Here is a 12,435-nt window from a genome sequence, read left to right as displayed (position 1 = left end):
GCACAATAGCCTTGCGTTGATATGCCCATCAGCATGATAGAGTTGGGAACGGGATTCATCAGACCAGGTGACAGATTTCACACATCAGTGGTGCTGGTGCTGACATGCCATACAAGGCATTTTCTTATGTCTTGTGGTGAGCATGGGTACCCGTGGTGGCTATTGATTGCCATAGCACAAGCTAACATCAAGCACATAGTCTGTATGGATACACAAGCCTAGATCCCGTAGGTAAGGTTGCCTTTGCGGATGAACTTATTCTGCTTATATCAATAAACTCTAGAGTGGTTATGGAAGAAAGAGCCAATCTTGCTTTGTAATCACTACTGAAATGAGCCATTGTTCACAAACCCACAAAATCTGTGGCAAAAACTAAGTGTATTCTGATCAAGGAGACCCTTCACACCAGGAGACCCCCTGTGATCAGACTTTCTGGCACTTCAATCCAAGTGAACACTGAACTTAAGTATCTGGGTATAATATTTGACAATAAACTGTCATTTTATCCCCACTTCAGTTATTTGGCTAAAAAGATCAGAAATACAGCCATGATAGCCCATATGATTTGCTCAGACTGGGGCCTCAAAAAGAAAACCCCTGTCTCTCACATATAAAGCAGTCTTTTGACCTGTAATAGCCTATGGCACTAGCATCTGGTTTCCCCAGAGCAGCCATGGACTGTGGCCACATCCTTTAACTTTGACTACCCCCCCCATGATGATCATAGAAACATGTTTATTGCTAAAATTGCCTATCTATTGCCCAGAAACCACATCAGCCATTTTCAATCCACTGCAGGATGAAGGCCTCTCCAGCAACTTTCCAGTTCCTTCTTTTTTGGCAATGCCTATCCATTTACTACCCAAGAACTTTTGAATTTCATCTGTCCATCTCCATTGTCGTCATCCAGGTTTTCTGTTAAGAAAATAACAGAATACCATTCTGTTATTTCCTAGTCCATCTATCATCATGTCTTTGAGTTTGAGCTATGTGTCCTGCCAAAGTCCATTTCAGATCTTTAGTTTTGATAAGAATGTCCTTTACTTGTGTTTGCTTTCTAATATAATTTGTTCCATTTTTCTCTGTGTAGTTTCAGCTTTTCTTCCATTCTTTTGGTGACTGCCGAAGTTTCACTTCCATAAGTCATGGTGGGGAATATACATTGGTTCATTATTTTACGTTTCAGACAAATTGGAACATTGCTCCTCAGTTCCTGAATGCTATCCATCCGAAATTTATTCTTCTCTTGACTTCATGGGCATTATTCTAAACCTGAAAAATCCTGTCAAGCAGGGGAAAAAAACAAATAGCCACAAAATTTCATCAAATGTGGTAGGACAACTGGGATCAGACAATAAGGGGGGAGGATAACCAAAAGGTATACCCACAGGGTTGACCTGGTATACCCTAAACCCCCGACCGTGAATGCACACTGCATTTATTTTGGCCACACATGGCCCTTTCAGGGCTAAACTTTGTGGCTTTGAATTAATTGATGATCCCATTGCAACTATGGAATAAATGACTGGGGCCACATCCTTTATAACTGCCGGACATCCTTTATATACAGGACAAGCAAGCATGAGTGAATGATTATGCATGAAGGGGATTTTCAGGCGAGGACTCCCCCTCTTTGTACAACCCCCAAAGTGACAGCAAATGGTGTTCTTAACCAGCAAAAAAAAAATAAATAAACAAATGTATGGCTGTCTATATTCAGAGTGCTGTAATGACACTGAATAGGTGTTGTGTAAGTGAGAGAGTACCCAAGAATACCCTCTCTCACTTACCGAATGAATGTAGTTTGTAATTATATGTTTTGATTGTTGTACTCTGAATATGTGTACAGCAATACCTCGCTTAGCATGGCTTCAAACAGCACGGGTTTCACTATAACACGGTTATCAGTTAAGTTTAAGTCAAATTAACTGTACATATTAAAACTCATTCGATAGCCTAGACGTATACTCTGCATATATGCTGCGGCACCAACACTATTGTCTGACATGCACATGTGCCAGTAGCTCCCCTCAGGCAGTCAGCAGCAACTTGCAATGGTGTTCAGTATTCTTAATTCCATCCTGACAAGATGACATTAATAGCTTTTTCATTTCACAATTTGTTTTTTATTCCTTTAAATACGATCGAAAATATATTTTCATCTTGGCTAGAAATCACTGACAACAACATGCGTTCTGAATGGCAGCATATTTTGCCCCATTTGGCAAATGATTTCACTGGTTTTGAATTGCAAGTTCAGACAATTGCCAAAGACATTGTGAAGATTGGAAAAGACTTAGGATTCAAAACTTTGGACACTGCCAATGTACGTGACTACACTGACTGACATACAAATGACTTAGATGATGCAACTTTCCTTGAAATTGATGAGCAAACTGCATATGATGAAGAGGAAAACAATTCTGAAGTGGATAAAAGTGGCACCAAAAGAATTTTTAACAGAAGAATTGGAGAAAGTTTTTCAGGGTTTACATGGCCTGCGAGGTGATTATGAATGGAGATCTGAATGTTGAACTTGGCATCAAGACAAATTTTACAAGATGGGATTTGATGCTACAAAGACTTCTATGCTGAGTAAAAGAAGAGACGAATTCACCAGACTTCATTATTGAAATACTTAAATAAACAAAGCTTTTTTTCTCATCTCTTATGATGTTACCTTTTCATTAATAAAATTTTTGCACTATTTTTTATTTCAAATCCTTTTAATTGTCTATCAAACATAAATTGTATAGATTTATTATAATTTGTGTATAGACTTTCTCTGGTACACATTCGTTTTTTGTAAACTCCAAACACGAGAAGTATTAGAACCTATAGTACTTAGTACCATGCTGGGGTTGGAGGTTGAGAAGATGAAAGAAGATATATATTGACGTAAGACTTGAACTTCTGTATACTGTAATTTTCAGGAAATACGTATGAAGAAAGGTTGTTCCAGAAAACAGCAGTTGAATGAATAAACGAGGAAGATGAAAAGTTGGTCCTGTGAGTTTGAAGTTGGACAGTAAATGGATGATGGCTGGTGGCGGCATGTGTACGAACTGGTTTCAAAGAGAGAGCGGATATTATAGAAGCCAATTCAGAAGAACAGTGCCCATGGAAGTATCTGTAGAAAAGGTATGCAGCGGAAACAGTACGTCTATGAGACTCTGTTAGAGAGGAGTCATTAATTAACCTAACTGCCCTCTTCAGAATGGAAACTAGAAGCCTGAGAGAGGTTTTGGGGGCACCGCCCCAGATGTGGGAACAACATTCCAAGGCAGGGCGGATTTGCGATTTATAGAGTGAGCAGCTGTTTGGAAGAAAAGTAACGCCGAGAGTGAAAGAGAAAACCAAGGTTTTTAGATGCAGAGGAAGCAATATTTATAATGTGCTTATGCCAAGAGAGATTAGAAGTCAGAGTAATCCTCAAAAGAGATATATCATTTTGCCTAGAAATCAGAATGTCACCAAATATAAGCATAGGAGCAGAAGAATCCTTTTTGCGAGATATACGACAAGACTGAGTTTTTAGAAGGATTGAGATCAACTAAGTTGTCTTTGCTCCACTGGAGAATTACCTGGGGATCTGCATTTAAGGAATTGGTAGCGGATATTCGAGAAGTTGAAGCTGATGGAGCAGAGCAAGCTTTCTCAAAATGGAGAGTGGAATGCAATGTGCTATCATCAGCAAAACTATGGATAGGATTTTCAGTCAATGGAAGAAGGTCATTAATATACAAGAGGAAAAGAGTGGGGGAAAGAAATGAACCTTGGGGGGACACCAGCATTAGTGGAGAAGTTGGAAGACAGAGTGCCATATACCATCACCTTCAGTGAGCAGTCAGAGAGAAAACTGGATAACAATTACAAAAAGCAGTTGGCAAACCATAAGATGGAAGCTTGTTTAGAAGACCTTTATGCCAAACACGATCGAAAGCCTTTGAGATGTCTAGAACCACTGCTTCTGTTTCACCAAATTTTTCCATTGAATTTGTACATAAATGGGTAACATAAGCCAGAATATCACCAGTGGATCGACACTGACGGAATCCATAGTGACGATTGTTGATCAGACAGAAGGTTTCTAGGTAGTTTAAGAATTGATGGTTAATTAATTTCTCCATTACTTTAGAAAGAGTAGAAGTAATTGCAATGGGACAATATGGGAGGGATTTGTCATTTTTTAGGAACTGGCTTGGATATGAGTAAAGCAGAAGGAAAAACACCTTTGGAATAAGAAAGTGAAAAAAGGTGGCAAAAACAGGAGTAAGTTCAGGAGCACAGGTTTTGAGAACAAGTGGAGAAATACCATCAGGACCTGTAGCTTTCTTAACATCAAGATTTGTCAAAATCCTTCTGACATCCTTTTGACGGAAGACAACAGGAAGCAATGAATGTTGCGTGTTGGGAATGGTGGGAGGTGTTTTACCAAGATCATTAATACATGAGCTGGAAGAAAAATGGGATGCTACCAGGTCAGCTTTATCCTTGGCTGAAGTTACAACAGAACCATCTGGTTTGGACAGAGGTGGGAGCAGAGGTGGGCAAAAGTTGCAGCCAATAGCTTTGGCAAGAGACCAGAATGCTCGGTTACCATCAGGGCAAGAAGCAAGTTTTCTACTCTTAGCCTGTTCAAACTCAAGTTTGGACTGATTAATAACTGCTTTACAATTGTTGCGAGCTTTGGTGTAGGCAGAAAATGAAACTGAAGAATTAGAAAGAAGCCAATTACGATATGCAACATTCTTCTCTTGAACAGCCTTAGCACATTTATTGGAAAACCAAGGTTTAGACAAAGGACGAGATTTTAAAGTGGAGTGTGGGATAAAGGATTCCATTCCTGCAAGAATAATTTCACTGACACGATCTGAGCAAACGTTGACTTCAGAAGTTTTGAAACAGTAATCCGACCAAGGAAAAGAAGAAAAGAAGTCTCGCAGGTCATCCCATTTTGCATTCTTGTAATGCCAAACAACACGAGGCTGGGAATAGCCATGAGATAAAGGTTCCATTGGAGAAGAGACAATCACCAAGTTGTGATCTGAAGTGCCTAAAGGACCTCTCACTTCGACCGTGTACTTAGAAGGGTTGTTTGTGAGAAAAAAATCAAGCGTTTTGTCTGTATGATTAGGATTGTCCAGTATTCTTGTAGGTAAATGAACAATCTGTGCTAGGTCATTGGTAATTGCAAAAGCCTCAGCATCTCGACCTGCTGGGTTGGTGTGACTAGAAAACGGAAGCCAGCTGGAGTTGTGAACATTAAAATCACCAAGGAAAATTACCTCACTGTTAGGAAAGTTGGACTAGAGAAAGTCAAGTTGCAAAGAGAGGAAGTCAAAGAGCTCCAAGTGATTAGTGGAGTTGGGAGAATGGTAGAGACAACAGATGAATTTGACACAATGAGGTAGAGAGATTTTAAGCTAGAGAAGATCAAAGAGAGGGAGGAGATTCCAAATTGCCAAGTCTCTGACAGGGAATATCAGAACGGACATATGCACAAGTACCACCTTTGAGGCGAAAGGAATCATACAGCGAATAATTTGGGCATCTGAGATGAGCAGTAGTTGAATCAACCGATAATTGAGATTCTGTCAGAAAAAGTACATGGGGTGTGGCAGACTGCAAGTGGAAATGGACATCGTTGAGATTAGAATTGAGACCACGTATATTTGTGAAATGAATTAGGAAGTGCTTGGGAGGTTTAGATCTTTTCGCAGATAAGCTTGCTCTATTAGTTTGACAATTCATGGTGTATTCAATAGTAAGAAAAAGTGGGTGGGACATGCTGTATGAAGTAATGAAATTTTTGGATATGGCGTACACGTGGTAAGAATATACCCAGATCCTTGACATAACGTGGCCTCGACAATGCTCCCGCATACACAGTACTCGGACTCCCTCCAGTCACTATCTGGCAGAGTAGAGGTAGCAAGATTATACACTAGCTGATCCGGAAGCCTCCTAGAGAGTTACCAATAGGTTCGAACTGGTGTACTAACTAGCGGCTGGCCTGCGAATACCGTTTTAGAGCTGTACTCTCGAAATGTAAGGAATATTGGATCTCGCCACGGCGTTCATCATAACCTCAAAAGTCATCAATCACACTGCATGATGGAAGAGATTGGGAAAGGTCGACTGGAACTTAGCTCTAGAGACTAAACATGGGTTCCACCACTTCAAGCCTCCAGTAAGCAAAGTGGTGGTATTTCACCGGTTGATGAGAGTCATCTACCACCTAGTATTGCCTGGTAACATAGAAGGGCGGCGTTCCTCCATGTGGTGTGGGCACCACACCTCGACCCTTGCTTACGTTGGTTCATACTTGGGTGGTCACCCACCATGTACTTGTGCATGGAGGTTATACCCAGGATTACTAACAGTCCCACCATCGTGAAAGTGCAAGCAGAGGATTTGGCTGTCACAGACCGTCCGGACTTCACCGAAATTGGGTTCACTTGACTTGAGTGTCACCCGAATATCAGTTCCATCAGCGTTTTAAACTCCCAGGTAGCAAGTATAGCTTGTCTGGCTTATCTGAGAGAATGTCTGTGACAACCTCAAGGACCAACAATACCTATTAAAAATAATAGGTATTTTTTATGACTTTAGTCCCCCCCCCCCACACACACAAATGCCCAAGGCATTGCTCACTCACCTCCAACCCCAAACACTTTGCCTAGTAAGCCCTACCACCTTAAATGCTTTTGCTGCTCTTACCATTTCCCCTGTGGAGGGTGTGTTCCTCCATAGGGGTGACCCCTCTATCCTTTAATTTCCAAATTTCTTGGAAGCTTTCCTATCATCCACTTTCTTCCTCTTTACCTATACTTTATAACTTATACTGTTGCCCCATGCTCTCTTCCAATAAAAACACTTCTGTGTGTGTGCATGTTTTTGTTTTTTTTTTTTTTTTTTTTTTTAGGGGGATTCCCCCCCCCCCCTAAAAAAAATTTCCCTGATAAGCTCATAGGATGCCAGGGTTTACCTCAGCCAGAGACCTTACAGCCTACTCCTAGCCCATCCCTTCATGGTAGTGGATGGGCAATGGGAGAAACCTTGGTTTTCCAAGGGGCCTCATGGCTAAGAGACCAGATGAACAACTCTTCACAGACTATACAAAATAATACACTATCTGACCTTGACAAAATTTGTTATGCAGCAAAAAGCATACAACATGGAGTTGGGAGAAACCCCCTGGTATTTTACCACAAACATTATAAGTCCACGTGGATATTGGTCTTTCTATTCTACATTGTACTGGGTGGTTAGCTGGACCACTGCTGTATTACGAGATTAGATATGGCACTCACCACAAGCATTGACTACATGTGGTGTCCCACGGCTTTGGCTGGTTGTTGAGCTAGTCATGGTGGACTCTTGACACCACAGAACAGGAGCGCTAACAATGCTAGCTGTTGTTGAGATACTGGCAACTGTACATCTTACCCCCATGATAATTTCTCGTTTGAAGGGAAGATTTCAACACCACCCTATCCTTCCTTGCAGACACTGAAAAAACTGATTGATGAAGATTGTGTGAACCGCAATCTTATATCAGCATTCCCAACTTTGAGCCTTTATCACCATCACATACTAGTCCATTTTTATACAAGGGTTTGTTTCTAATGCAAAGCTGTTTCAGTGTGTAGTTGGTGATTAAAATACTCAAAATTATGTTTATTCAATACAGATCAGTGTACTTATTTCTCATATTAAAATAGGAAATTTTTCAAAAATCTTGCATGTCAGCAAAAAAAAGTACCTTAAAATATTGCTTTTGCCAGATATTATTTAATGATGTTATTAAATGCCTTTAAGGTGCATAAATTTTATACAATTCAGCATCCGATTTAAAAGTAGTTAGCTGTGTGTGACTTATGCCTTGTTAATATTTTAAAAAATTTATTTATGTTTAGGAATTGCTTGTTTCTTTAGAAACTGATTCTTTTATGTATTTTTATTTTAGACATTTAATAAACATCCACATTATGCCCTTTTAAAGGAATTACTTATTCAAGTAAGTATATTTCTCTGATTTTGCAGTTGTATATTATAATGTAGTATGAAAATTTTTATTATTAATAAACAAAATTTGTATGGCAACAAAGTTTGTCAGCTGTGCCATACTAATGCAAAAAATTGTAATAAAAATTATGAAATTTATTGATTAAGGAAATATCCTGTTCTCTAATGCAATGGTTTCCAACTGTGAATACTTTGGAATGTGTAAGAAATCGATGGAACCCAATATGGTATATGGTGTTTTGATATTGGCAGAATACCAAAACAATATGAACTTTATTTTGTTCATTCGCTTTCAGTAAATAATAATAATAAATAAATTTTTTCTGGTTCAAGACCTTGCTTCCCAGCCGACCGGGCTAGCAGGGTGGGTAAAGTGCCTGCCTGGTAACCCAAAGGTCGCGGGTTCGATTCCCGCCTCGGGCTTGGATCAAAGTACTGCAAAAACTTTTGGAGGTGCATTATGGCCACAGAAGCCTATGCGCCAACAACTACCAAAAAAAAAAAAAAAAAAAACCTTGCTCCCCATTTATTACATTATACTAATAGTTACATTGGCTGAGTGAGGATGTGAATTTGTAATGCTGTATTGTCAGAATTCTGACAATACAGCATTACAAATTTATGTATGTCCTGATTCATTACCATCACCCCAGCCAGAGGAATTTCCTACTTTACTGCAGCTATTTTATTTGATATAAAAGCACGGTATATATTAAGTGCAATAGCATCATTAATACACAGCCATTTCTGAATAAACAGAATATTTATAAGGCTGCATCATTTTAAGTTATATCTCATATTGTGAATACCTTCACGAGTTGCCATGATATTGCACTACTTTGAATAACACCTAAGGAGAAGACTGATGTTACTTATTCTCAGATAGGTACCACCACCCATATGTGTACCACCACCCAATAGGTATCTCAGATAGGTACCACCAGCCAGATGAGTGGTGGTACCTATCTGAGAATAAGTAACATCAGTCTTCTCCTTAGGTGAAGCTTTACTTATTCGAAGTAGTGCAATATCATGACAACTCATTGTGAAGGTATTCACAATATGAGATATAACTTAAAACGATGCCGCCTTATAAATATTCTGTTTATTCAGAAATGGCTGTGTATTAATTATGCTATTGCACTTAATATATACATAGTCTAAATTTGCTCACAGCTTGAGGCTTTAGCCCTAAATGCATCTTAGTCTATCAACACGGTAGTTAAATGGGTTGTCATTTTTATTTTTATTTTATTATTTTTTTTTTTTTTTTTTTTTTTTTTGGCTTTGTATAGGTTCCATCTTGAAATGTACATATCCACATCTCAGGACATTATGATATTGGGTATTGATTGTGGCTCTATTCAAGAAAATCAATATGGAATAAAAGCATTTCAAATATGCATTTGAATTGCTGTATGTACATGGTCATGCATATCATACTGGATACAACTACTGATCTTTAGCACTTTGTGGAAAGGACCTCATTTCCGTATCAAGGAGGGACTTCTGTGGGCTTTTTCATGCTGTGGCAGTGTGAAAAAAAGTTCAGGTTTTTTTACACTATAAAACAGGAAAATCAACCATGGTACAGTTTACAGACACAAAATGATAATGATGCTTCTTATCCTTAGCAGCCTCTAAACAACCCAACACAACTTGATCAAATGAATGGTCTTTCAACTGTTGCTCATTTTTTTGGATTTAAATGGAAATGAATAGTGATCAGTACTGCTGGCACTGAATTTAATTTACCACTAAGGAGATGTTGCATATGGTAATGAAATGATTAGTATTTAAAACCTGGATATTTAGACAATAAAAAAGCAGACAAAAGACAAAATAAGAATTCAAGGTAGACTATAAAACTCCAGAAAGGGCATTTCTGGTTTTATTTTAAATCAGTTGTAAGTACATTAAAATATCATTATGGACACAATACCAAGAATTTCTTTCAAAATTAAAACAGTCTTTTATCAGAGAAAAACATTTCACAAGAGAGAGAGCAAAGCAAGAATATTCTTTCTGCTTCAACTTTGAGGCCGGAGCGTACTTAAAATATACTATATTTACAGGTTTGTTATCAACAGAATGCCCTTTAATAATCTTGATACTGCTCTTTATTTTTCTAAGTCTTAGTTAGCAGAGAACACACATACAGGGCAACCCTTATCAAAAGGGGCACAGCTATCAGTAACTTCAGATATTACAGAATGAATGAGAGAGAAGGAGAGCATTGCAAATTGTGTTCTCTATCAGCAGTTATTTCATGATTCATATTAAAAATGCATCCTCTTCATTCAACCTGCTGATGATGCTATTCACCTTGTCAGACTTTTTTGCATAGCAAAGTGCATCATAAATCCATGTCCCCCCCACTTAGAACTGATTAATGAGGAGGCACAAGTCCCGGTGCAGTTTCCTTTTCCTCAAAAACCTGAAGATGGTGCAGCTTAGCCTTGCTATTGGGCACCAGTAAATTACTGCAATAATTAGACTCAAACACCAGGCAAGCAATTACAAATTTTACTATAAAATAAAATACTATGATACAATATCGGGAGACTAAACTAATACAATAAAATAAAATAAATTACGATAAAACAATTAAAAACAATACTAAAATCGTTAAAATTTGCTAAAATACCGGAACTTTCGGAGACTGCTGTCTCCTTCTTCAACAGCGTACTATTACTGCAGTGACACATCCTTAAGTAGCAGGCCCATGGCACTCAAACACGTGATTCACCAGACACATGGTCAGCATTCCCCACATGCGCATCGGAAACGGAACCAGTCATCCCGTCTGAGGACAACTGCCTCAAACAGGGGGTGTAAACGCATACCCCTGTCCCTGTTAATAGTATTATGACTGGATGAACCGATTCGCAAGCTCTCGAGCCACTTGCGTTCCCAAAATCCATGGGCACGGTCAGTAATGACCACGTCCTCAGGGGAGATCCGATGTTGCCTCTCCCAGAAATGCTCTGCCACTGCAGACCTCACATAGTTTGCAGTCTTAATAGCGGTCATGTGCTCCCCCAGACTCTTTTAAATGCCACCCCGTCTACCCCACATAACACTCCTCACAATCTGGGCATTTGATCTCATTGACTAGTAGTAGAGTCTTGGGCTATGGGATCTTTGACTTGAGACACCACTGTGTGCAACCTCCGTCCCGGAAGCTGCACACAGTGGGTCTGACACTCCCGCAGTGCCTGTACAACACGTTCTGAAAGGCCCGGATAGTAAGGAATGTATGCAGTAGCCACAGGGGCAGGCAACTCCCTACGATTGGACTCTACCCTATTAATATATTTGTCTAAGACCCTCTGGGGGTACCTACACTTGCTGAGGTCTGCTGTGACTCTACAAATTTCCATTTCCTTATCCTCGGGGGTCCACACCCTATTCAACAACGCCCTGACTACACTATTCTTATGTTGATAAGCCTGTGCCGAGCTGTAATGAACATACTGGCTATGGCACATTGGCTTTCTATAGATTGTTGTCTTTATTCTAGGCCCATCTCTGCTAACCAGAACATCCAGAAACGGGAGGGACCCAGCTGTTTCCACCTCCGAGGTAAATTGTATAAATGGGGAGAAGCTGTTAAGTAAATTGAGCACTTCATCTTCCTTCCCCTTTTTTATAATGGTGAACGTATCTTCCACATATCTCCTCCACTCGTAGATGGTGAATCACGTGTTTGAGTGCCATGGGCCTGCTACTTAAGGATGTGTTACTGAAATAATAGTACACTGTTGAAGAAGGAGACAGCAGTCTCCGAAAGCTCCGGTATTTTAGCAAATTTTAACGATTTTAGTAGTTTTTAATTTTTTATCGTAATTTATTTTATTTTATTATAATAGTTTAGTCTCCCGATATTGTATCATAGTATTTTATTATATTTTATTTTTGTATTTTATTTTATTTTATAGTAAAATTTTTAATCGCTTGGCTGGTGTTTTGAGTCTAATTATTGCAGTATGGAATTTCACAGCCCCACAGGCCTGTTTGAAGACATCAGTAAATTGAAATGAGAAAATAGACCATAAACTTCCTCTGCAACTCTGCAATGCAGACTAAGTCATGTGAAACAACGAAAGGAAGAGAATTTTAAGAGCTCTTGCCACTTTCTTCATCCAAGGAACTGTGTTAGTCAGGAACAACAAGACATTATCATGCTTAATTACATCCAATCCAAGCATTGAAAGAGCAGTCATAAAAAGTTAAGTAACATTTAAGGTTTTTTTGCATTTTCAAGTACTTCTGATGTAAATAAATAGGGTTTTCAAGGCTTATTGACTTCCATGGTTCCAGTCATAACGTTGACACCAGACTTGCGACGCTTTGCATTTACGACACTTTTCAACTGCCACCATACCCTGACTTGAGACATTT

The 12,435-nt window shown here is 39.1% G+C and overlaps 1 protein-coding gene across 1 annotated transcript in view; it reads left to right on the top strand.

Moving 5' to 3' along the window:
* Positions 1-12,435, top strand: part of LOC150079271 (ribosome biogenesis protein BRX1 homolog) — a 102,263-nt gene that overhangs the window by 56,304 nt on the left and 33,524 nt on the right. The window contains exon 7 of the mRNA XM_090383014.1: positions 7,973-8,023. Within this exon, the coding sequence (XP_090239140.1) occupies positions 7,973-8,023 (51 nt within the window). The remainder of the gene's footprint in view (positions 1-7,972; positions 8,024-12,435) is intronic.

This window comes from Mastigoproctus giganteus, chromosome 10 (genome assembly GCF_048544385.1).
Source record: "Mastigoproctus giganteus isolate SK-2022 chromosome 10, ASM4854438v1, whole genome shotgun sequence".
Lineage (NCBI taxonomy): Eukaryota > Metazoa > Arthropoda > Arachnida > Uropygi > Thelyphonidae > Mastigoproctus > Mastigoproctus giganteus.
This window is presented reverse-complemented; position numbering and strand designations above follow the sequence as displayed.